Source organism: Dromaius novaehollandiae, chromosome 4 (genome assembly GCF_036370855.1).
Source record: "Dromaius novaehollandiae isolate bDroNov1 chromosome 4, bDroNov1.hap1, whole genome shotgun sequence".
Classification (NCBI taxonomy): Eukaryota; Metazoa; Chordata; class Aves; order Casuariiformes; family Dromaiidae; genus Dromaius; species Dromaius novaehollandiae.
The window spans coordinates 60,165,211-60,192,381 of NC_088101.1; the positions used below are offsets into that span (position 1 = coordinate 60,165,211).

Here is a 27,171-nt window from a genome sequence, read left to right on the forward strand (position 1 = left end):
ATCCATGTTAGTGTGATATGTGACCTGGTAGATTTATAAGCAACCTTTTGTCACGTGAGCCACCTGCATATACGCTTTCATATCATCAAGGTGTATCTTCTGTGATAGGAAGTACTTGCCTTTCAGTCATATGATAGGCATACCCCTAAGTTACATGGTGGGAGTAGGGGGAGAGTGGGGATCTCTTGGAATCAGTCTGGGAACAGACCTCTAGAGCAAATCACCTGGCACATGCCCAGCTTTGTGCTCTGTCTCATGGCTTCCAGAGCAACGATTGGGCCAGATGAATTGTTTTGATGCATTGGATGCAATCCGGAGGCCATAGGCTAGACAGCCCTCTTTTATTTTATTTATTTTATTATTTTTTTTAAGTCCCCAAAGTTGATTAATGCTGAAAAACAGAGTAGATGTACTCTTGTGTCTAAGGCCTACACTGTAAGGGGAAGTGGAAGTTTTTGCCCTCTTTGATGGAACAGAATTTCTCTTTGAGTCTGTAGATATATTCTACAATGTAGAGAGGTGCATAAAATGTACCATCTCTAGAGTTATACTAGAAAGCACTACGAAATGCATACTTACCTATTAATTTCTCTTTGCTTCCTGTCTGTTACTGTTGGATTAGTTAGACAATAGCTCCCTCTTTTCCAGCAATTACAGAAGTGGGGCTAAACCCATTTCTCTCACATGTGGAGGGAATTAACTGAAGAGCAACTAGATCTTAATGGGGCTACTTGCATCACGATGGGACATTCTGTTTTCTGACCCACTTGTATGGATGCTTAGGCTGTCTCCTCAGTGTGACTTGCGTAGTTGTGGACATGGAACAGCATTTCAGTTTTTAAATTTAATAATCATTTGTCTCCTGTTTTACTTCTCTAGTGCTTGGGATGTTATGGATTTTTTAGGGTATTTTTAGGTGGCATTTAAATCTCAGATCCTGCTAGGAACCAAATGAAGGACTCCAGGCTCAAGAAGTGTGTGGAGCTCATGCAAATGGAGGGCAGGACCATATGAAGGGAGGCTGCTGTGTCATGTGAATAATTTCTATGACATTTCAACAATTTCATGTCACTTTAGTTTTGTTAGTCAATGTTTTCACTGTTGATAATTTGCAGTCATAACGTTCTAGCAGCATGTTTAAGTAGGAAGAAGGTAGATGCAGCTTATAAATGACTGGCACATTTTATACCAAATGCTATTTGAAAAGCAGAGGAGGAGAACTACCTGGGGTAATGCTGCAGTGATTCAGTGTGAACTTTGAATGTTGGATAACGGAGGTTGGCAAGATTAATGCATTTACTTGGTTTGATAGGCTTGGATAGTCCTATCCAGTAACTGGGAGTGCTCACAATGTATAAAGCTAATTGTGTCCTCAAAGAATGCTGGGATTGGGGCGTAAATGTGGGATGCATGATTTTAAATGGTTTTCTTAATATTTCACATTAGTATGTCATTCTAAATAGCATGAATTAAAGTGTTCCATTAAAATCTCTGGTCTCTTTCCAAGAACCTGATATTGCTCTACCTCTAATACGGTTGAGTTGTGGAATAAATTTACACTGGAAGTAGAAACACTTGTCTTCTGCTAAGTGAGCAGAGTAATTATTGAAAGCACGCAACCTAGCATTAAGTTTGGAGCTAGATTCTGATCCAACTAAACTGTGATGTAAACTCCATTGAATTACAGAATTCAGTTATAATGAAGATAGCAATGGCTGGGTGTTGGTAAAGCATAACAAAACAATGTTGGACTTCAAAGTTGTGGAATGAGGTTTTCTTATTGAAAGTGGAGATGTATCTTTTGATATGCACAAAAAGCAGGAGGTTAACTGCAACACCTGATTTATGACTGAACAAGAAAACCTGCTGGAGTGCTACCTCCTCCAGACCTTACTAGGAAATGTGGTAATTGCTCACTTTTCAATTTTCTAAAAGTATTATAATGAACTACCACAATTGTAAGCAGGGGAATATGAAGATATTCTCTGCTATTATTCATCTGATGCTCAAAGATCTGACATAGTGTTTACAGTAGTTAATGGAAGATTTAATGTTAATTTAAATGGTATTAGGATAAAACTTTTATTTTGGAAACCAAAGCATAGCTCAGTAATGTCAGTCTCCCAAGTGATTATTCTAGAAAACGCTAAAGCCTATGACTTTTAATTTAAAAATATACTTAAGTGCCTTTCCCTGTCAGTGTGCTGATGTATTGAAAAGAGGTACTCCTTATGGTTTTATCTTTGGAATAAAAAATGAGTGAGTTATTTTCATAGTAACATCAGTTGCAGACTTGCTTGTATTGATCTAATTGCAACCTCTTTCCCTTTTTCTTCTTTTTGGCATGAGTAAGCATTAAATACTTTTTTAAAAAAAAAATACATGCTAACAGTTGAGAAACACCACATCAGAGTAGACCTGTGTGGTAACAGGGTTAGATTTTTAGATTGTTCAGCATCCCTTTTAAGGAGAAATAATGCAAATTGTTGGAGGTGTGTATGGCTAAGATAGCTTTTTCCTATGGTGATTAGTATGAAATGAGGTCTTTGAACTCAACCCTTTCCATATTTTCTGCTTTAATTTTTTTCCTTAGTTATATTTAAATTTCAGTTTTGCTTCTCCTCTGTCTAAAAAGAGCTGGTGAGCCCAATGACACCAAATTTGCTGTGGAGTTTCACAGCTGTGTGTGAAATTTCTAGCTGACTCAATTTTTTCTCTAGGAAAATAGGAGTCCAAAGAAATAAACACTGAGAAGCTTGGAAAAATCTATGAGACAAAGGAGTGTTTAAGGCATTTTAGCAAACTAATGCATCAAATTTAAGCACAGCTTTAAGGTCACTGAAAAATTGTCAGGTGCAGGAAATAATGAAGCTCTTCTGGTCCCTAATCATCTGTTCTTCTTCTTTTCATGTATGTTATACAGAGCACCTCTGCAGCTGGTTAATAAACAACCTGTCCTAATAGAATTTTTCCCTTAGTTCTGTTTTCAGGTCTTATATTTTTACATGATACAAAGAAAATATTTGAACCATACATGAACCTACATACATACATATATATATACATATACATATACACACACACACACACACACACACACAAGTATATATATAGCACTTAGGCACTGTACAGGTGGATGGGTTTATTTGACATAGCTGAATACTTCATTGTTTGAAAAAGGCTCCTTCTAATTTTCTTATTTATGTCTCTATAGTAGTTTCAAATTAATTTGTCTTCCATATGATGCAGTTTTAGCCATGTATAACTTCGGAGTATATGATGTAATGCTCTTCTCAACACTTTTTCTCCTTCCCATCACAAGATTCACATAACAAAATGAGCAGTTTGGATGGACTGGTTGCTTGAACTTTTCTTCTCACTCTCTTTCTTCCCAAATAATCTTCATTGCTCTCTGCACTGCTGAAACTTTGAATTGGAGTTTCTTGTATTTTGTTTGTTGTATGTTGTGAAAGCAGGTGGAGCTTTCACTTGGTCGTATTCCAGGGCTCTGTAAAACAAAATCTCTAGCACTACTCCAGTAAGTTTTTGATTGACTAGCTTTACAACGTAATAGTAAAAGATGTTAGATTTCTCCTCCAAGTTTGTGCATTTGCTAGTGGCATGGAAATATGGTGACTCAGTGGGAACTGGGACCAGCAGCATTATTTACACTGATGATAGCATGCTACTTCCCTGGTAAATGTCAAATCGTGTGAATTTGGCAGGCTAGATAATGTCCTCCCAGGAAAACAGTCTGCTCCTTTAGGAAGGAATAGAAAGAATAAAAAGCACTATGGTAGCATTTAATAGGAAAATATTACTAAATTACTGCACAAACAGTTTTCATGTTACAGCTAAACAGTACATAATACCAGACACTTTGTTGTTTTAAGCCTTCCAGTTTATTCATGAGTTTTTGTTTGAGTTAACTGAGATCTCCCAATTTTGGAAACCTATGCTTTTCACTGTGTTGCATCATATAGCATGTCACCAGTCTTCCTATAATTAATTTAGCTGTATCTTGTTGAAGGCTTAGTGATGCTGTCATGGAAGATTCTAATCTTAATCTTGCAAAATTAATGCTGAATCATAAAGATGTCTATTTACCACTCATTTTTTATTCTATTATAGTAACACCTCTTCATTATATGCTTGATTGTTCTAATAAACAATTAAAATTCTTCTGTGTAAATTTAAGACTGCTTTGGTTGTGGTATCCTTTTCAGTTTTTCTGTACGGGGAGATTTAAGTGTCTAAAATGGCGGTCAGGCACACAGGGGGCTTAATTACTAAATTTCCCTGGGTGGGCATGCACTTGTTGCTTCATGACTTGTTGCTTCCAAACTGTTTGCTGTGAATCTTAGGTGGGAGAAATACCTACTGTATTTTATCTGAATGGCCAGCATGACTACTAGGTGCAGCCTCCCACAAAGCTCACCTGGGAGTTTAGGCATTCACTGAAATGAGAGGGTTGAATTGAAGTGCACAGGATGCAACATCCATAACAGAGAATGAGACTCAACCGCTTGGCCTAGAATATCCAGTCTTAGCCTGGTAAGTAAGTGCTTCTCTTGAGATGTGGGAAATCTGTGATTGTATCCCTGCTACAGTCGCATCAGATTTGAAAATAGGTCTCCTGTCTCCAAACCTAGCTTTCTTTTCTGGTCACTGGGTTATTGTAGAGAAGGACAAGAGTCTTTTCCTGTGTGTAGCTTTTCCTACTGTGTCTTTGGCTTCAGGGGAGGGCTCAGAGCTGAGAACGATGGGTAGAGATGGCTGTCTGACTAATGTAAAGAAATGTAATTTAGCTCCGATCCTACCCAGGGCATTTCTAAGCAGCTTTGACAGCTGCTTGCTGGATGCTGAAGCATTAGCTCTCTGTTGCTCCTTGGATGACTCAGACCTTGGATGCTCAGCTTAGGACTGGTCCCAGATGGTGACATTGAGACGTGTAAATTCTGCTGTGGGCTGTCGCGGCCCGAAAGGAGTCATTCAGGACGACCTCCCTCCCCTTGGGACCACCGACCAAGTTCGTGATGCCCTTGGACTGAATTAAGGTGAAACGACACCAGCCAACCAGTTTTAAGATTTATTAACACAAAGATAAGGCATGTGGTCAAACAGGATAATTCAATGGCGAATACTGCAACTAACTAGACAAGTCCCGTGCCACATGTTTCAAACAGATCTTACCAACATTCAACAAAAGAGAGGGAAAAAGAGAGAAAAAGGGTGGGGGGGGGGGAGAGAGAGAGAGGGGGAGAGAGAGAGAGAGAAGGTGTCACCACCCGTGGATCCAGCGGCATCCCGTGGAGTCTCGGCGGTGGGGGGGGGGGGGGGGGGGCTCCTGTCTGGTGGTAGGTGGGTCCTCTTCACCCTGGGTGTAAGTTTTGGCAATGCGTGTGCAGTAATTACAACTCGAGCAGGGTCTGACCCTAGGTTCCCGCTGAAAAGCTAGGAGCCAAATCAAGGCAAATTAAATAAATAAATTGTAATGACATGCGTGCAGTGGTTACAGCTCGAGTTGAGTACCTCCAAAGAGGGACCCTGGACAAAGAGATCCCCGGGCAATTATAGCTTTTTTCAAATTAAGTTTCCCACCCCCACGTGGTAGTTCAGACCAATAGTAATTTTTTTGGGTCTGGGGTCTCTTGCTCCTTATTGGATCTCATCGTTGTTCCTAGGCAGGCTGTTTCTTTTCTCCCTTATCTTTTCTGTTGCAGTTTCTGCAGACAGGTGTGTCTTCCTTCCTCGGGTCCCGCCATCATCTCTCAAGGTCTTGACAAAGAGGTGGTAACTCCAGCAATTAGCACTGTTTCAGCAGTGCACAGGAATGCAAATTGCTGGTAACTCCCTTATCGTTCCTGCCTGCACCAGCTCTGGGGCCCTTCCTCACTGTACTAGGGAGTGCAGCCTAAGGCTTCAGCAAATTTAGCCACTCATGCCAAGCAAGTTTTGTAGAAGTTGTGCTAAAAACGGACAATAATTTACAGTCAAGATCCCAAAGTCTCTGCCCAATTGTGGTCTCGTTCAGTGCAGGCTCGGTGTGTCCCGGGTGGTCGCAGGGAGACCATCTCGGGGGTCACAGCAGCCCAGTCCTGTTTCCGCCAGGGACAGATGGATTGTTTGGGGTTGTGGCCTGCCTGCACCCCATGCACCAAGAAATGTTTAAGGCAAAAAATTCATTCATCTGTGCGCCACATGGGCTTATCCCTGATAAAGTAGAAGATACTGCTTTGAATATGGTACTGCCTCTGCCCCAGAGAGATACTACTTTAGTGAAATTCTGTGTCATCTACTGAGGATCTAGAAAATACATTGGCCTGCAGTTCATTATTCTCTGTTACGGTAAACAAATGGTGCAAAAGCAGCCCTGGGATCTTCCATAATGTTGCTCTTTCTGTCTGTAGTAGGATGAGGTGGATGCAGAGCTTCTGAACTGTTCATATATCTAACACCAGGATTGCTGAACTCCAAATAGTGCTGAGGCTGATCAGAAGAATAGCTCTGAATTATACTGCAAATACATGGCCCTAATTTTAATGGGTACCTGGTTATCAGCATGTGGTGATGGCTGTGTCCTCTAGCGACTGGAGACCTGTAAAGCGGATTTAGGTGCTGAGTACTACTGATTCTCTGTTGGCTCAGCTAGTAGGAGCTGCTTATTTTGGATTCAAATCCCAACAGGATGTACCCATCACACAAACTGTGAAGCAATTTCAAATTCAAGAGAATGATTTAAAACTGCTATGTAGAGCACTAACAGGCTATAGGAGGATGTTTGAGTTGTATAAAGGAACAGATAATGCTGTACAATGCTGTACCAGCAAAAGAATTCCTCACAACTTGCAATATTTTCAGTATTTATATTCTTAGGCACAGTCATAAGGGTAATGTCACTTGATGCCCTGGTAATCACTTTTATCATTCCTGCATTCTCCCCAGAACTTGTCATGTGATTTTTAAATAGTGCTCTTGTGGGGTTTTTTTTTTGTTTTTGTTTTTGTTTTGTTTTGTTTTTTTTTTACAGATTCTAGGTGGGCCTTATCATAGGAAATATGTACTGTGGATGTTACCAGCTCTCTTTGTTCTGTAACAAGATGACTAAGTTTTCAGTTCAGTATTGCATATCACCGTGCTGATGATCCCATTCCGATGAATCTCAGCTCAGCTGCTGCACACTGTTTCAGTTCATGCTAAATTTGCAATCTGACTTCACTGAAATGAAAAATTGACTTGCTTGTCAAAAACCGGTAATATATACAAAGCAATTCAGTACTTTATTTTTTGGCTCAAGTCAAGGCTTATGTAGGCTTAGAGAAAGTTTCAGAATGTCTATGTTTTGCTGAGCATGTTTGCAGCATGTAAACCTTGTGAAATATTGAAGAGTTTAGATTAACTCATATTCGTGCATCATTTTAGTGGGGTAATAAACAGCAGTATCCATGAAATTTAGCTTTAAATGGAAAAGCAAATGATCTGTGAGTTGATTTTAAGGTAGATAGACTGGTTGTTGGGGTTTTTTTTGGTGTACGCATTCTATCACAGAAGCCAACTATGAAATTTACTGCACAAACCTGCCATAATATTTAATAATAGATTAGATGATAGATTTATTTTGAAGTATGTTAGCAACATCTTTCATTGTATTATCCATGGTTAATTGTGTGTGATTCCACTTGGTAAGGTAAGGAAGGACATAGCATTAATTACCACATTTTACATGCACCTGCAAGCAGGTTTGCTTAGTTATCTGATCTTCAAGTCAAATAATATGGACTTTCTGCTCTGGATTAGGAAAAGGGCATCTTACCTCAGAAATCTTCACACAGGAGGAACTCTTACTGAATCTATCTTTCCGCATTTCAGTTAAGCTTCTTAAAAAAACAAAAACAAAAACAAAAAACCAAAAAAACTGCAAAATAACATGCAATGCTTAAAATTAAAGCAAGATCTCTATGCTTTTTAATACAGTGAATATTTCAGGCGTTGTTTGCGTATTGTATGCTGTTTTATTGATCATGATGTAACGGTTTCCATCTTCAAATAAATTTAACTTGGAAAGCCATTACTTGACTCTCAAAACAACAGGGAACACAGCTATTGTCCATGGAATAGATGTTTTAGATTATTTTATTCTAAATCTAGTATCTTTTTAATGGGTTTAATACCAAATTTGGTGGATGTCTATTATCACCTCACATAAATTAGAAGATGTGGCTAACATTATTGTTACTCTGTGGGGAAAAAGCCCAAGCAAACAAAAAAAGCAAGCCCCAGAACTGAAACAGTTCTAAGCTAAAGTGCTAGGAATTACTGGTCACTCCTGTGACATTCATTTGCATCGGTGTCTCACTTAGAAGGCTACATCTTGGCAAAGATCTGACATGTTCTCCTCTGAGCTGTAAGGTGTATGATTGCACCTCTTTTTTGCGTACTGCAGTGAGGTTTTTGCTTATTTCTTTATTGTTAGTACACAGATCCCCTAAATAACTTGGATATTGTAGCATGCCATACATAAACCTGGTGGGATCTCAGCTTGTGTACACTCCTGGTCCCTAAGGAGAACGAGGTCTCTAAGAGAGTGAGGCTGAAATTCCATATCCAAAATGACGAGTCCCAGCCAGATGGAGTGCCATGGAAGAGGCTTTTAGTTTGCCTGTCTCTGGGCTTCAGATGTCTAAGTTTGAGCTTCAGGAATTACTATGTGCAACCAACCTGCTCTACCTATTTTCAACAGATAGGGAAACAGAAATGTATCTTGAACTTAATAATTGGAGTGCCTCTCCATGAGATGGGAGATGTGAACAGATGCAGTCCCTTCTCTGCCAGACAGAATTTGAACCTTCTGTCCTATCCCATGTCCTCCCACTGTCAAAGTACACTAAAGCATAGGCTGGAGCTCTCTAAACCTCCTGTACTGAGTCTGCTTTCTTACTTTGTATGGACTAATGAAATATTCATTAGCTAAGAAAGAAAGGGTGATGATCCTTGTCTTCTGACAAAGACTGGAATCCTCATTTCTCTCTTTGGTCAGTTCCTTGGTTTTATTAATGCAGTGAATGACCTGTCTGCCTCTGGTCTGTTGTGCCTTTTAGTGGTCTGTCTCTATATCAAAATGTCAGTGGTACATGTTTGAAATCCTATGCAGACTGAAACTGAGCTGTTTCATTGTCATCCATCTCAGCTGTTAAAATGGAATAGGAAGTTGTTTTTTGGCATTAATATGTCCCAGACAGTCATAAAGCTTTCTCCACTGAAGATGTGCTACAGTTATAACACACTGTATATTCTTAGATTATCATCAGAGCCCTTGAGAAGTTTGGCTATGCGTGGGCAGGAATTGTGCACTCAGTTCACCTAGGATTTTGCAACTGTCATCCACAGTGTTTCTACTAGTTAAGGTTCAGAGGTCGAATTCTCCTGACAGAATCAATAGCAAGAGTATCCTCTTGGAGCAGGATATAGCAAAACAAATTATTGCAACCTCTGCTTTGCTAGTGGCTGTGAAGTGTGAAGTTGGTTGGACCAAGTCAGGATGATAGGTTGTTTCAAAGGAAGGGTGTGGTGTCATTTTTAAGCAATAAGTAGGCCTGTTTATGGAAAGGCAACCTTTATCAAGCATGTTAAGACTGGTATTGTATTCTGTGGTTCACTGTGTTGTGTGATAGCATCCAGATTCCCATTTCACATTCCTAGCTACACCATTTTAAATGTTTCCCAAAAATTTCACCAAAACGTCTCCAGAATATCAGTTCATTTCTGAATCCAGAGTTAGGATGGAAAAGATGTGGACTCTGTGTATATCCTGAGAAACCCTATCTGGTGTAGAACAGCAGCCCTCTGCTGGCTAAGGATAAATGAGTGGCTTCCTGACTTGCCCTTGAGAAGGAATCTTTACTTGGGTAATCCCTTCACTTCTTGGGTTGCATTTAATTTGGCTTCTATTTCATTCTCACCTTTTATTTCCTGTTCTCATGTCTCAAACTGAAAGCTACTGATTAGCAATAGGTTTGTGTTTCTTAACTGTATTTTTGAAAACACTGTAAGTAAAAATATTTTTGTGAGACAGCAAGTGCTTTAAACATAAACGTATCTTTTTTGCTGGTCAGATTGTCATTATCAAAATATCCGTTTTACTAGGGATATGCACCATAATTGAAATATTTGTGGAATTTTTACTTAGTAAAGGAATACTACTAGGGTTTGCACTATGGTTTGCAATGTAGTGCTTAATCTGACTTCCACTGATGTCAATAGAATTTGGTCCTTTAAGGCTCAGCTGTGGGACCTTGTTTAACATTTTCGTTAATGAGTTTGGCACAAGGTAGTAGTAGGCTGATGAAATCTACAGAGTTGTGAGATAGCATCAGTACAGAGGAGGAATAGACTATGATGCAGGAAGAAATGGATGCTTTTTAGGACTTTTAATTTGGGAGAGTATAGGGTTATGTACTTCTAAGCAATAACAAGAATCTTTGCTAGAAATGTTTCAACTGGGGAAACCACTAAGGTGAGATGCCTCCTCAAAGAAGGATGAGCAATTGTCATGATGTGGTCTCGAATAAGGCAAGTGCAACAAAAGTGTGTGTATGAGGAAAGATGGTGGGCAATGTGCTGGCGAGACCGCATTTAGAATCAGTGTGTATTTTGGTTATCTTTGACAGGGTGCAGAGCTGGATGCTCGCAACTCACTACAGGAGCAATACAGCCCTTCTGTTAGAAAAGGGAGCGAGGAGGAAGACTGCTGTGCTGTGTGTTTTGCTGGTGCACTCTGATTCCGCAGAACCTACTGGAGACAAGAGCAGCTGGAGCGTGTTCCCTTTAGAAAGGGCTTCTGGAGGGCATCTAGGGCAGGGGAGAGATTACTGAGAGGAGCTGAGAGCCTTTGCAGGAGGGAAGAGTCCCAGGCACGATCTTTTAAGTAGGAAGAGGAGATCTTTCACTCCTACGAAAGGTGAAGAGTTTGTTTCAACCTAAGAAACTGGTGAAAGTTGCTGGACTGAAAAACAAACAAACAAACAATCTTTATTTTACCTATTCTGTCCCAACAGCAGTTTTTAACCTATTCTACTTGCAGTGGCACTGTTCTAGTTTATATTGTAAAGTTTTTGTACACCTTGCTTTAGAGGTTGAGTTGGTTGCTTAACAAACTAAAAGGAGGATGAGGTGGTTGCCTTTAAGGTTCTGGCTGAGTTATATCACCCTGTTCATTAGAGATGAATTTAAACTAGAATAGAAGCAGAGGAAGTTTAATAGGCTCATCTAGGTAATGGAGAGGTACCTTGTGACACAAAGCTAGAAGACCTAGGCTTGTGTTGCTGAGCAAATCAGAGGTGGAAAGAGGAAATAACTGCAGAATCTAAATACATCAGGTGAGGAAAAAAGCCATTCCAAAGAAAGTGTGCGCAAAACCCCCTGAGTATAATGAATATAATGAGCTTACACTACATTTAAATTGGAGATAAGAGGGTTTCTGAGTATTTAAGGAATGAAATTCTGGAACAGCTTTTAATAAGATGAACTTGATAAGTTTGTGAAAGGGATTATTTTATGTATTTGCTTGAGGTGTCAGGACTAAGCTTTGACCCAGGAGATTTTCTGTCTCTGATATTTAAGTTGTTCCCAGCACTGCTATAGGGATTATCATTGCCTAATAAACTGCAATAGCCATGGCTTAAGTCTCTGCTTTTACACATGTGATGTTACGTCTCTCTCCACTGAACATGCTTGTTTTAGTACGCTTCAAGAATAAGGTTTAATTGAAGAACACAAATTCAAACTATTACAGTGACATCAAACAAGAATAACTTATGGAAAATCAGTTCTCACTGGTATCAGACTGCTGTCTGTGGAACAAGTTAGAAATATCTTTTCTAATTTCCGTGCTGTGAGCACTTGGAAGATGATTTCTAGAGAATTAACAAGAAATGCACTCTTATTTTTGGGGCTTATTATGCAATGCTACATTGTGACATCTTACATTATCTGTAGGAACTCTGTGTGTACTTCGTAATACTTAATTTGGAAACTGGGTTTCTCTCTAAACTTTAGGTTGCGGAAGTGTTGGGATTTTAGGGTACCAGTGCAAAAAAGAAAATACTCAGTAGACTTTTAAGTGGTTATACATTCTGCCATTTGAAATGATGCAACTCCAGAATAGAACACTGTAAGAGGACATGATTAGTGTACTGAATAGTTACAGCTCTTATTTGGTTGCTTAGAGGACAGCTGCAGTGGGGGGAAGAGAGGTGAATATTATGCATGTGTAGTGATGGAAAGAAGAACCCAGGAAAGGAACAGAGGTGACTAGGATGTGAGGGGGTGCCTGATTGTGTCCTGTCTTACTTAACAGTGACTGTTATTGATGATGCACAGTAGGGAAGGACACTGAGCTGGCTGTTGAAAACAGGTGACAGCACAAGTGGGCATGAGAATTAAACTGTGCCTCTGAATCACACTTTATTCTCTATTCTACTCTTGGGACCACTGTTTTATGGTTGCACTTACAGTGACTGAAGATGTGGTATTTCTATTGGCAGAATTTTCTCCAATAGCACCATCTAAGCCACTGGTTCCAGTGCAGGTCTACTTCACAACCCCTGTACAAACGTGTGGGTTGGAGTGATGGCAGTAGGCCCTCTCTACTTGATTTCATGCTGTGCCAGAGCTAAAAGAGTGGTGGCATGCTGAAGGACTTTAGTGCCAACCCCTGCTTAGCATAGAGCTATTATTTTGGATAGTGAACTTCAGTGACTTAGTCTATTTAAGCTTTGTAAATCTTCAGGCAACATGTATTCAGCAGATATTGCCAAGCCTCTAGCAAATGCACTCCTATAGTGATTGTATGTTATAATATCAATTTGTCTGTCTTGAAACTGCTTTACTGTTCCTGGGTCACTTGCAACTCTAATGTGAAAGTATCCAAATTGCACACCTGTGTGTACTCCTGCACTCCCTGAAAAGTAACTCAGATTTCTCTATCAAACGGAACAATTAAGTTTCTTTCAGAAAATATCAGTTTCCTTTGATGTTTATGCAGTAATTTCAGTCATCTGCTTCTTCAGATTGCAGATGAATAAAAATAAATAAAAGTGTTCGACACCCTCTTATGCAAGAGGGAAAACTGTGAAATCTATGAGAGATTCTTTAATGTATGAACCCTGAGCTGGCAAATATATCAACCACGACCTGGCATATATATGTGACATTTTCGGCCAAATTCAGGCCAGCAGTATTGCCAGTGTTTGACTTGCACTGCAATCAACAGAATTTGGGACCAGCAATGATAGGAATCCTGGAGATGTCAGGTGATTTTTCTTTTTCTTTGAATCTTTTTTCAGTTTTTTTTCAGCTTCCATTTCCCTGTTCCCTTGAGCGAAACAGCTACGCCCAACTGATTCAGCAGACAGGCATGGTTGTCACTCTTCTGAAGGCACTAATACCTTGAGTAATACCTAAGTTTTTCTCAGTTTAGGACCCTTGGAGTATAGACGGACAGCACACTGCTCTGGCACTTGGCTGGAGAGAGTTCCTGTTGGCTGAGGATGGGAAGAGAGATTGCTGCCCACTTTTTTTCTCTTGCTCTCTTCCTTGTGTTGTGAGCTTTGCCAGAGTTCTTAGATGGGAACAAAGGAGTGGAGCCAAAGGCACAGCAGCTGTAGATGGTGCAGGGCAGTGCTTGGGAATAGTATCATCAGAGAGGTGCAAACCATGTTAATTTTGATGCATAATAAGAGATTGTTTGGTCCTGCCTACATTTAGACCTGTAGTGCTGCTGTTGAACCTAGGTACACTCTGTGCCATTAAATCCATGTCTCTTGAAAAGCAATGGGATTTAGCTCAAAATATATTCACAGATTATTTCTAAAAGGTTCAGGACTGAAGGTTCAAGAGCCTGAAGGTTCTTCAGGCACCCTTCCAGGAGGAGTTCCAGGAGATGTTTAGGCTTCTGCTTAGATGCAGAGAAGGACAGACCCTGAGTCACACCTAGAAGTCAGTAAAATGTTAAAATCTGCTTGGATTTCCCATCTGTGCATGCTTATCTGTACTTCAGTTCCTCATCCAGCCTAATAAGTAGTACTGGCTTAAGTATATCTTTCAGAAAGACAACCAGACTTGCCTGAAGACATCAGTGGGGATGGAAAATTCACCACTTTTCTGATTTAATTAATGGAAAGGAGTAATTGATGAAAGAATGATTTATTCATTGGTTCAATTGCAGCTGGCAAATTTATTGCCTGTGGTTGATATGAAAAAGGATTTTCTGTATTTCTGAAAGAGCAACAATACCAACTTGGTTTGGCAAATATTTACATTTTAATAGCGTATACTGTACAAAACAGAATTCCTAATATACTGTAGTTACTTTGCCAGAGATATAAAGCAGAAGTAAAACATCATGGCTGGTAAATTGGGTCTAGACTATTTTTGTATCCGAAAAGGAAGAAAGCATCAGAGAATCTTGAGAGTGGGCTTGAAAAAACCTAACCCAGGAACCCTTAGTCTCATGGTATTAAATTTATATAGATAATACATCACACGCAGTGTGATGCATTCAGATACATTCACCTTGGTATTACAGCCACAGGTAACAGGAATTCTTGTTTATCACTTTATTAAATCTATTTTCATGAGCACATGATATTTTTGAGCTCCAAGATCAAGCTACTGTTGATATTTTTGAGTATTGCTCTGATAGCTCTTGGCTATAAGGTTTCCATTGCTTCTGTTTAAGCATTTATAGTATATTTTTTTTCTTATATAACTTTGCAGAGTACAGATGCTAATTCAAACGTGAGGAAAAGAACGAATGCCACAGTACAGTCCGAAGCTGATGGTGGGAGCCGAATTGATACAAGACACAGTTCCGTCCAGCCTCCCTCTGTAGCTCAGGGGTCTTCTGACATTACACCCCACTCCCTTTCTGCATCAAGTCCAAACCCTTTCACGCGCATCAGTGCATCAGAGACGTTATCTTCTGCAAGAGCTACCCCTCCAGCTCCTCCTTCTACCCCGATTTTAACTGGATTTGTATCCCAGCATGCCGCAGCTGGATCCCCCTCCATTCAGCGCTTGCTTGGATCCAGACTGGAACAGATTCAGACCACCACACCTAATACGTTAGGAGCATCTGCAAAGCCATCTGCTATCACACCGCCTGCTCCCCCTGCCTCCCACTCTGGCACTAGTAAGATAGACAAATATGCACGCATTCTATTTCCTGTTACATTTGGAGCATTTAACATGGTCTACTGGGTGGTGTATCTATCCAAGGACACCATGGAAAAATCAGAAAGTCTAATGTAGTTTTGCTGCTATGTAGTAGTTTCTAAATTATACTCACATTTGATGCAGAGTTTCTTCTTTTGAAACTGTTTAAAGAGGTCAATAATTCTTATTTATAAAAGCTGTGTGCTACTTTCCCATTGTAAAGGCTGGAGTTATTGGGGATAATCAGTTAACTCCTACCAGAGTAATGGGTAACAGAATTGTCTTCCTCCCTTCAGCTAGCAGTGAACCATCACTCTCTTCAGACAGACTGCTCTGGCTACACAGAACTTGCCTTTGGGAGGAACATGCACAGGAAACAAATCAAAGGCAGAGGTACACAACTGTGCAGTGGAACACATCTTGACTGCTAGGAATATGCATGATAATTGTTACAAATCCCCGAGGCACCCAGCTTTGCTGTCTGGACACTGCATTGCATTCTCTGAGTGCAAGGCCCATGTCCTGAATGGTTTGACAGTACTTGCTGGGAAAGGACTTTCCCTGCTAGATTGAAATTGGCAGGATGGGGGGTGGAATGAGCGGTGGAAAAAGAGAATAGAGTCCAGCCTTGGAGAATGTGACTCCAGAAAAGTTATGCAAAGGAGTTCTAGAGCTCCATATATTTTTACTAACCATTATTTTTCATTGCAGCCTAGGAAATTCTCACTCCAAAATAAGGAGTAAACCTTGCAAAATACGAAATCTGATGCAGCTTTTGAAACTGGAGTTTTTTGTTTGGTAAAATCCTAAGTGTGATTCTTCTTTGACCTTGCTGAGCAGCTTGAGTGGGTTTACTCCTAAGGTACATCTCTTATGGTACAGGGGGACCAGGCCCACAGTATTCAACCTTTTAGTTGAATTCTTAGTTCTTTCATTTTTGGATAGTTTTGGGTTTGGGGGTTTTTTTCTTCATATTTTTTAGTCACAATCCTCTAATTTCTTTCAGACACCTACTTTCCCCCCTTCTTTTATATAATGTTTGAATCATGTTAAATTTTGCAAGCAGTTTTACAGGTGGCTTCAAAATTAAGTAAAACAAATTTCCCTGTCCTTTGAGCACTATGGTTATGGCACATCTTTGGGTGAAGGAAAGACACTTTTGTGAAGGAATCATATGACATAAATACGACAAGAATGTTTCTAGATAGAGCGGGGGGGTAACACAAAGCGTAGTTATGGTCCCTTGCTTTCTCTTGGACTATTGCATAGATAGGAGCTTTTCTAAATGGCTCAAATTGCAATATACAAGCAGGAAATTACCTGTCTTTATTAAAAAAATGAACGGTTTAAATCCAATAGAAATCTTGATCCTTTCACCAGAATGGGTGGAAGATATGCTGGCAACAAATCTAAAAATATTTGCACAGATCCATCTGGCTAGCAAATGGCTGCCATTTCTGTGCAGGTGATAAGTAAAAATCAAAGGCCAAATTCTCAGCTGTGATCTGGCTGTGCCTTTAAAGGGTCTGGAAACAGCTGAATTCCTTTAGGCGGAATAATCTGTAGTTTGAATATACTGGCGTATCAAATTTGTGCTGGGGGCAGGTGAGGTGAGTGTTGTGTGGTTGGTTCTGTGCTCAAGTAATGATCAAATTATTGAGAGACTGGTGGAGACCACAAGCAGCTGAGTAATTGAGGATGTGCATAGGACTGCTGTAGACTACGTTGGGACAAGAACTGGTGTAAAAAGACCCCAGAAATTTAAAACTAGAACTGTGTTCTCTGTGTCTATCCAAACCCTGTAGGTATTTCACAGCTGAGAATCTGACCTGAATTAAAGGACCTGGGAGTCTGCAAGAGATGTGTAATGAAGCAGGTAGTGTGGATCCCAGGCTACTGTTTCCTTGTATATCATTGAACGTCACATGATAGAATGCATAGGATTTGGTTATGTCTCTCATGACTTTATTATGATCTAATTCTTTTTCTTTTTTTTTTTCTTTAACTTCACTGGCATTGTCAGGATGCAATGTATGGTCCTTTATTCTTTGCCTTTTACACTTAGCAGAAGCCTGAAATTGCCACACTCCTTAGAAAATCATGATACCTGCCATAGCACAGAACGGCAAATGCAGCAACCATGCAAGTTGTTTATCTGCATTAGTTTTCATCATTGGACGTATCTCTAGGAGCTGTAACTGTAGCCATATTTATTATATGGCTTTCTGTGTGTTGGGAACCTAGTGTTTCCTCCAGAAGTTACTGAAATTATTCTTTTCTTTCCTCTCTGATGAAAACCAAGGATGTTTTCTCTTGGGCAGAGCTTTAAACAATTCACTAGAAACAGTGAATTTTTCCATCCGTCCCCCTATACTGCTTGTATAATCGGCTTTTTGAGTGCATTGTTCAGTAGGATCAACACTGGTTCAGGTTATTTGACCAAGATTGATCTGAATACACTGCTTGGATTCATTTGTAGTTCCTATTTTGTTTTAAAGACTTATAAGGAGGAACAAAGGGTTGCAAAAATAAATAAAATTACAAATATTTATTTCTATGCTTCCATTTTGGAAGAAATTTTTAATGGCATATATGGAATATATGTGTTTTTAATCTGTCATTGTATTTCTGATGCTCCTTCCAACATTTGCATGCTTGCATTCAAAATGAGATATAAAAAAAATCTCATTATGAGTCTAGGACTAATTTATTGTACTGTGCTACTTTTTGGTGTTACAGTATATGAAGAAATTACCGTTACTAGCTTTCCAAAGTACATAAGGGCAATGTAAATAGGAGGTTATTGTTAACAGTGGTTTTTCGTTATAATTAATCTCCTTGTAGAGTGATCAGGGACAGTAAACAGCCTGCCGTATACTCAGTAATATTGACAGGTTCTGAATACTGTGTAATTCAGAAGCACAAACAAAAGCAAGAATATGCTAAATATAGTGGGCCAAATGTTCAACACAGGTAACCAGAATCCTAAGGGAGAATGTTGCAGGTGTCATCTCAGTAACCAGATAGATTAGTAGGGATGATTTTGAGTGAGATGATCTTCACAGGAACTATTTTTTTTTCTATTGGCTTTGTTAAACAATCTTTTTTGATGATACCATAGTGATTCAAAACTAACCAATCATTCCAGACAGTCATCTTTTTAAAACAGGAGAGGACACTGGATAAAAGAAAACCTTTTTTTGAGAAAACTAGTTAAAAACTCAGTCCAAGAAGATTGCCTTCACAGTAATTGTAGTGTATTTTCTAGTCAACTGTGAGCAGGGTCAAATTTCTAGTAGCCCATTAGTTTTCACTGAAATTACTAAAAGAATTAAGTTGAGCAAAGAGGCCAACTAAGACCCCAGCTCTCTGTGGTGACCTGAGCTCTCCAAACAGAAGTGGAGTCTGTTTCTCCAGCTATAAAATGGGCTTGCCTCCATTGTATGGATATCAGTAGTGCATTTCTAAGGTGTTCTGGATTCCTTTTGCTGAATGTTTTTTCAGGAAAAAAGTACATTTTGTAAACTGTTGTTATCTTTGATTCTACATTACCCTGTGTATGGGAAAGTGCGGAAGAATGTCGAGGAGATAGGCGATGGAAGCTAGCCAGACCATTCGTAGGAAAAGGAGCATCAACAGGGCATGTTGACCCATAGTCACGTAGTTGAGCCTGTGCCAGGGTGGCGCTACACCTGGACTTTGAATTGAGAATAACAATGAGCTCAACATGCTTACTGCGCATGTGTATGGTTCGTAAAAACTTCATCTAGTGCCCCCCCCCCCCCCCGGGGTTCCTCATGCCAGACCGACGCTCAGTGGTGCCAGGGATCCCCCGCTCTGTTATTGCCTCGATCGGGAAAATGCCGGGGAACCCCCGTTCAGATGCAGAGGTAATAAATGCTCCGTATCGACCATCGTATGCCTTGTGTTTGTGTATCCTTCCCTGCCGGGAGTCCAGGCAGTGCCCCTGCCTCACCCTTACACCCTGAGATCAGGCAAGTAAGCCATATGATAGCTGATGGAAAGGACAAATGATTTAACAAGGAATGTGACCAGAGCTTTTCTGTTCACAGGAACTAAAAGTTGTTGCTTACAGAGAGTTCAAGCATAGCCTTTGATATCTCATCATTTTCATTATTCAGGATGGACTTCACAAAAATTGGGGAAAGCAAGTAGCTTTATTTAATAGGATTTAGCCAGCATTTCCAGAGGAAAGCGAATGGACCCAGAATTCTGCACATATCGAAAAGCAATCACCTTCCACTCTCCTCCGGTATGTCATTTTAAAGCGGTGTAATTTATGATGTAGTACAATGTCTGTGTGCAATGTAGACACATGGCAGTATACAATGTATATTTCTCTCACTTATCCAAAGCCTATCGTTACCATCTCTCTTGTGCTATTGGAAGTGGAGGGAAGGTCAGAAGGGAAGAAATGACCACACAAGTTGTGTAAGAGATAGTTATTGGACACATGGGAAGTTTTCTCATAAATGCTGCAGGAGGATTCCTAGGAGACTCTCACTCAGTATGGGAAACTGGAGCATGGTTTCAGCTGTAGCATGTTGTCCCCCAAAAGCCTGATAGGTTCCAAGAGATCTCTTCAGGATTCGGAGGAGATTGTGGACTTTGGATGATGGGCCACAAAACATCTGCTTGACCCAAAAGATCTAGGAGAAAGAAATTCTGGTGAGTTTTGCCTTGTCTTCATGGGAATTCCCAGTAGGGCTTGATTGCACTAAAATAGATAACTGTTCTACAGCTAATGCTGTTGTAAATTACAGTAAAGTCACCTGACAAAAATTTACTCTTGGATTTACTTAATCCTAAGGTTAAATAACATGGATATAGAGGGTGGGAACTGTAGTGCTGAGAAGCCTAAGTGAAGCATAATGCTATATAATAACATGAATAAAAGCCAAGAATGTTTTGAATCAAAGTTTTAAGTGTTACAGAACTGCAGAAATATGTGGCAATGTTTGTTTAAAGCCAGTGTGTGGGGGAATTAGGGGGATTGGGAGGTGCTTCTCCTAAAAAAAAAAAAAAAAAAAATCTTTGATTGCTTGTAGACTAACAAGCAGAAAGGAATGAAGCACAAAGTTGGAGGAGCAGAACTATATGAACAAAACTTACTTAGTGAAAATCAAGAGAATAGCAACCTTAAGGATGTAAGATGCACATAAGTGATAAAAAAAAAAATGCTAAGAAAAAAATCTAGGCAAGAAGAAACTAATCAAGTGACAATAGAATCTTTCCTTCTGAAACCGATTTATTATTTTTTCAAGACCTGATGTTTCTTTCACTGTGTGATTCCAAGGTAAGTTATTTCTATTTATGCTGTTGTAAGGACCTATACTGAAATCCACTGAAATCAACATGGTTCTTTTCATTGACTCCCATGCACTTTAGACAAGTTAACTGAAAGGAAAATGAGGCCTACTGGTTCTCCTGGCAGGAAAAGCACACCATTTTGGAACAGTATGGTAAGAATTAATATTTAGTCTTCATTTGTAGGTCTCTACTCAGAATCATGATATAAACTTTTTGGAAGATATGAATGTGGTGTGCAGTTTCAGTGCATTGTGTATAAATCAGAGTCTGAAAATAATTCCTTGTCACGTCCCAAGCAAATATTAGTAGTGCGAGGTATAGAGTACTCTTCTTTTTTTTTCCTTTTTTTTTTTTAACTCAAAAAACCCTGCCAAAAAACAAAACCCACAACCTCTCTCTTTAGTAATACTATTATTTACTGTGCTCTCAACTGGAGGGAGTGAAGAATGCAGTTATTGTAAAATTGGTAGAATGTGTAAAACATGCTTTGTTTTCACACGAATTAGAAAGTATGGTAGGTATTCTTTTCAGAATTGGTTAGCTTTGTGTTATAGTACATAACTTAGTGCATTTAAAGATATCTCTTGGACTTTTGTATCCTTTTTATATTATTCCACTAGAAAGGGCTTCAAAGCAAAGCAGTTAGTATCCACTGCAGCTCACAACATTTTTTGATTAAAATTGTATTTTCATTTTCTTATGCAAGAGAAACCGAGAGCCATATGGCTTCTTTAAAATAAAATATTTAAAAAAGCCATGCAGACTCCCTTTTTGTAAATGGAGCATTAGAAAAACATCCAAACTCCAGTCAATTATTGAATGATATCATCTAATAATAGTGTCATTTTAGTGTTTAAAAATACTAATTTGATCACCACCTGCATACATACATACATGTATATATATAAAAACATTCAAATAAAATGAATTCTCTGAATATCAAGAGAGGCAAGCTCGATGCACTTGCAAGCACTCTTGTTTTGAAAGAGTACCTTGAAGCACTGTGTGAGGTAGGTGTTTATTATTGTCTTGATATCTCCATTCTTAGCAAGAAAAAGAACATGAGTTAAAAATATTGTACTAATAAACTAACCCTCAACTAGTATAGAGATCTAGGTTATTTCTTGCTGTTAGTCTTGCTGTTGTTGATCTACTTCAATGTTTCCTGTGTGTTTTAGTGAATGTTGTATCCATGTTGAAGTAAATGTTGTGAATTGCCATAGCATTCTACAGATGATCTGGTGGAATAAAGAAGCATTTAATAAATAATTGTTATTATTTATGAATATGTTTTCATCCTTGGGAAAAGCTTAACTGGAGATTGGTAGAAGAAGGAACTGACTATCTGAAACACTCAGCTGGACTTCTGAGCTCAATGCATTGCAAAATTAAATTGCGTACTGCTTTGTCTTGCCTTCTCATCTTGTGATGGTGGCTCCTCTCCATGGTAAGTGAAGATGCACAAGTATGGAGGACTGAGAAGTCAGAACATGTACGAGTATTTCTTTGAAGTGTTTTCAAAATATGAGGTAGTTTGATTGAACCTCATTACTGCATAGTAACACCGTAGTCTTTTTTACTGCTGCAAGCTTGAAATTCTCCCATTTTGTGAGTTTACCACATCCTCAAATGAATCATAACATACTTTAAAGAAATCATTCTTTATTTATATGCAGTTCTTTTTTTATATTAACTTGTGGCAACATTCTCTGGTAGCAGATGAATGATGGAGATTTGAGGAATGTCAGATAACCAGAGTGCTTGTGGAATTTTGTGAAAGTATCATTTTGCTACGTAGGGTATGCATGCCTTTCCAGATCAATACTGGTAGCACAGACATAGTGGAAATGAGTGCGCTTGTGCAAAATCCTGGCCTTGGGTAGCTGAGCCGCTGTGAATAGCAAGAGTCGGGGCATAATTGTTCTGGCAGGTTTCTGGATTGGAGCTGGCTTATATCCTGCCCCTTTGAAGCAGTCTGTAGCAGACCATGTAGACAGACTTACGGCTTTTTAGGACCATAATTATTCTGATAGAGATCTGTACTGCTGCTGAATGTAATGCTCTCACCCTCTTCCTTGCTGTCTGCTTTGTGTGGGGAAAGTATTTGTGTGGTTATGGTGAGCTGCCTGGAATAACTTGTCTAGCTAAAAAGCGAGTTTATCTTTTTTCTTTTGGCTGGGTTAGTAGTCAGCTGGATCAGTTCTCTGATCTGGTTCACTGTGCAGTTAGTGTTGGTACAGAGGAGGTGGTGAGGAGGCTGGGATTGCTGTTTTGGGCTGGATTAAAGTTACTGTGGACAGCCTTAGGACTCTATCCTGCATCCACTAGCATTAAAACAGTGGATCTCACAGGCTTTCTCAAACCTCAGGTGTTCTCTGTAGTCATTTTTCCCCACAAAGGTGATTTTGTGAATTACATTAATGACAGAGGAAATAATGGACAAAAACCACAAGCAGGCCAGAATTTATGACAGCGCTTAAGTCAATCAAGTTATGTGGAGACAGAGAAAAGGAAGAGGAGGGGAAAACATGAGTAAGGGTGAAAAATTTAGTTTCTTGCTTCCAAGCAGTTATTTTAAGATATGTTCTATTAGAGGTACTAGAACAGCATCTGGCAGGAAACAGCCTAGAGATAAATATTTTTTTATTATTATAAATATGTTGAGAAAGTAATAAAGAAAATAAGTTACTAATGCACTCTTAGAAACATTTATGTTCTATTAAATTTGTTTTCATTGAAAAGGGTATTTTTGTATCAGCCAGGAAGAATTAAGAGACAGAATGATAAGGGAAAAAATTGTGTTTTATTAAGTATTACTATTTTCCTCTATTCAAAGCATTTCTTAGCCAAAGATGTAAACAGTGTAATAATTTTTAAGCTTTCTGGGACTCCATAGATTTCATTTTCAGTAATGAAGCACTTTGGAACTTTTATCACTTAACTTTGTTTCTGTTTAAGAGACTGAATACAGAGATTCCTGCCTCTGATTTAACTCAGTTAAATAGGAGAAGGTTTTTAAAAAAATTTTCATTACAGTAACAGAGACAGTTTTTGGAAATATCATGCCTTCCTACTAAATCTGAAGACTTCATTCCTGTATTTGAGTTTCTGGGTGCTCTTTAGTGCTGAGCGCTTCTGATAATCTGCTCAGTGTAATATAGAACAGCTTGTGGGCTGTGACTGCATTTAAAGTAGATGTTTTTGAAAATGGAAATCCACAAGTGGCTCAACCTTGGCACTTGCACAGTGTGGTCAGTGTGCTGAGCTGAAAGCAGATCCTATGAAAGGAAAAGATGAATTTTTAACTTGCTATATGGCTGCATGAGCCCTGTCACATTGCTGACATGGGAGAAGGTGGGGATCTATGGTCAGGGACAGAGGGGAAGGAGAGTGAGACTGCCTCTTTCAGAGATGCTGCAGATCTTATATTGGCTTAAGCCATTTAAGAAAATGCACCCTAAACTCCTTTCCAAGTAGGTAGCTTATGCACTGGCAGTGTGTAGCTACTACAGTGTGAATTTCAAAACCCACTGCAAATCCTGCCTGAGGATTAGCACAGTTAATCTGCCCTAAGGTTTCTGATGCTGTGACTAGAGGACTAGAAGGATTGAGCTGGCTCAGTTATTGCCAGCTGGGATACATCCGTGTTGTAATGCATCCAAACTGTACCATGGTGAATCAAGGCCCTCGGAGTACTGGGGGTGGGATGGAAAATGCTTTCCTGGAGTGCAAAATAGGGCAGACTGAAGCTGAAGAAAACTCTTCCTTTAGCTCAGCACTGCTGATATCTACTGTAACAGCACTGAGTATCTCAAAGGAGGGATGTGGATCAAGGTATATTGCTGTCTTGTCTTCTCCTTGCACGTCTGCTAGATGTTCTGATGTGAACCATGGTAGGAGGGACAAGTACGGTAATTAAACAGAATATGCTTAGTGCTGCTGCTTGGTGTATATATATCTGTGGTCTCTATGGTGATTTCCCTGGCCCTGCAGTGGTAAAATGTGTCCAGCCATACAGACTGCTCTTTGAGGACATGGCAGCAGTTCATGGGCTTTCCTAGGTACAGAATTGCATCTCTGATTTTTGTAGGTATAGCTATTTTTTCCCCTACAACTTCTCCTGTACCTCAAACACAGTAAAAGGGGTTTTCTCTTTGACTCTTATTTCTCTATTCTGTTATGTATCTGTGAGGAAAAAATCAGGGTTACATTTTCTTCCTGGTTTCATTAAACAAAGAGGTTTCCTCACATGCATGCATGGAAATCACAGGTTGCAAATTTTGGGAAGGTAGAAGCTTCCTAGAGTAATTTCAGGACAGTCTCAAAGGTGATTTTATTAAAAAGACAGCTTTTATTTTCAAATAAAATGTCTCATTTGGAGGGTATTTAGTTACTACTTTTTACATGTACTGTAGTTTATCAAAGTATTTTTTTTCTATGCTGAAAATGCGAATTTTATTTTTATCCATTTCACTTAGGAAGGTGAGACACCATGAATATCCATGTTTTTTGTTTTGTATCTTGAACTGAAAGCTGGTTAATATCTGTCATGGTGGGAAAGATGCTTAGCCTTGTGATATTCAGTGGCTGTTCCACAAATAAATCAATTTTATCTTTCTCTTTGGAGAATGTAAGGAGCATATGTAAATGGAAGACGAGAGAATTTTGTAGAGAGATTTAGAAAGATTACTTCTCACTCTCTATCTAGAGATAATATGCATAACTATATTGAAATTGGATAATAGAAAATATATGAATAAAAGAAAAGTCCTTTGTCTGATCTACATGCTGTCAATTGTTCTTATTAATAAAGTTAGTTAACATCTTGCATATCCACTAAAAAGTTTTTCGCTCTACTGTATTCTGGGTGAAGTGCAGGAGGCAGTGTATTCACAATCAAGGTGAAAATTTTTACCTTCAGCTCATCAGTCCAGTCAGGAGCACACACAGTCAGTACCCCAGGTTTCCCTGCCTTCTTGAGTTAGGAATGTGGTCAAATATGTCTAAATTTAGTCCTGGTAAAGGACAGCAGGGGAAGGTATCCCAGTTCTGGAAAAGAACAGCAGAGCCTGGGAACCATTAAGCATTTTGCTGAGGTAAGAAAAAAGAGTTGAATTAGGCTGAAGAGCTGCTCATTAGCTGTTCAGAAAACCCTGAATGTACTGTCTGCAAAACCATGCTCCAGCATAGTCTGCTACTTTTGCATCATTTTGGTACATCCTGGCAAGTCCGTCACGTTGTGCCTTGCCTCAGGGTTGGTGTGGCGTGGGTGGTGCGGATTGATGCTCCCTCCAGACCTCAGCTGTGGGGTCTGCTTCCCCCATGCAGAGCCCATAGCGGGTGTCCGAGGGTCTGTGTGTGTGTGTGTGGGGGGGGGGGGGGCACAATGTCTTCTGGCTGTCACGGAAGTGATGGCCTTGCAGTTACCTGTGTGCATTTAAAGGTCTAGTTTTCAATAAAGGCAGTGACGTAAAACACTTTGGATGTTTGAAATACAAGTCAATTGTAGAGTGGACGCAGGATTTTCTGGCTTCCTTTGGCCTTTAGTCTGCTGGATTATCTAGTTAATTTTATCAAATTGGCAGTGAGCCACTCTGTTCCTCTCCCTACTGACAAACTGTGTGAAATACTGATTAGAAACAAAGATACTCTGTTGGCACCTTAAGATTTTGACTGTGGCAGTATCAGTAGCCACTCTCCTGGGCTTGTACCTGTAAAAATAAAACAGTACAGTGAAGGACGTATGCTGGTATTATTGGCCCACAGATGCTGTGTGCTACTGTGGCAAGAGCTGTTTAATTTGAAATACCTGAAAAATGTTGCATCACTAGCAAATATATGGAAGAGAAAAGTATATTAAAAGCTTGGCCAAAACCACAGTATTTGCTTGCTGGTAATAAATAAGAGCTATATAATAGTTGCCCGGGTGTATGATATAGTTCCTATATTGCTCTCCACCTTTACACACTTCCCTTGCACTCTATCAGTGACTGCATCTCCTACTAGTTCTAATATTACAAATTGCTGAGCTGCTTCTATGAGCTGTTAAAATAAGTTCACCTAACAACTAATGCAGAACCTCCACTCTCTCCCATTCTCAAATCAGAGTGGTCAGAGAAGCAGATTGAGAGAGACTCATTTCTATGCCAGTGGCTAGTTCAAAGTGTAGTAGCTGTACCAAGCTAGGAACCAAAAGGAAAGGGAGATTTCTACATGATGTACAGCAGCTTTTAATAGCTGTATGTCATTTTTAAGTGGAAAAAAGTAAAAAGCAAGAAAAAGCTAATATTTACTGATATTTTAATGAGCTGTGAGCTTTTCATTTCCTGTGAAGCCCTGTCCATTGCAACCACAGCATTTAGATTTAAGCTTAGACCGTGGCAAGAAATACTCCCAGTGAAAAATATGAAGCATTTTGAAGTAGTTTTATCTTTGTTTTCTGTAAAAGCTGTGGCATGCAGAAAATACGCACTAGTACAGCATAGTAGAAATACTTCTTCAACATTCTTTCCAGAAAGACCTAAATCCCCTAACTTCTCTTTCAAGAATTTACTAATTCTGCCATATGTGACTGTCCTAGATGCATGTTGCAAGAGTCTCTGTGCCATGCCAAATTCTGACATATAT

General features: G+C 39.4%; 1 protein-coding gene across 3 annotated transcripts in view; it reads left to right on the top strand.

Moving 5' to 3' along the window:
• Window positions 1-26,146, top strand: part of GABRA4 (gamma-aminobutyric acid type A receptor subunit alpha4) — a 175,185-nt gene extending 149,039 nt beyond the window's left edge. For all 3 annotated transcript variants that reach the window (XM_064511199.1, XM_026093581.2, XM_064511198.1), the window contains one exon: window positions 14,776-26,146. In XM_064511199.1, coding sequence (XP_064367269.1) covers window positions 14,776-15,309 — 534 coding nt within the window. In that variant the 3' untranslated portion in view covers window positions 15,310-26,146. The remainder of the gene's footprint in view (window positions 1-14,775) is intronic.
• The last annotated feature ends 1,025 nt before the right edge of the window (window positions 26,147-27,171 follow it).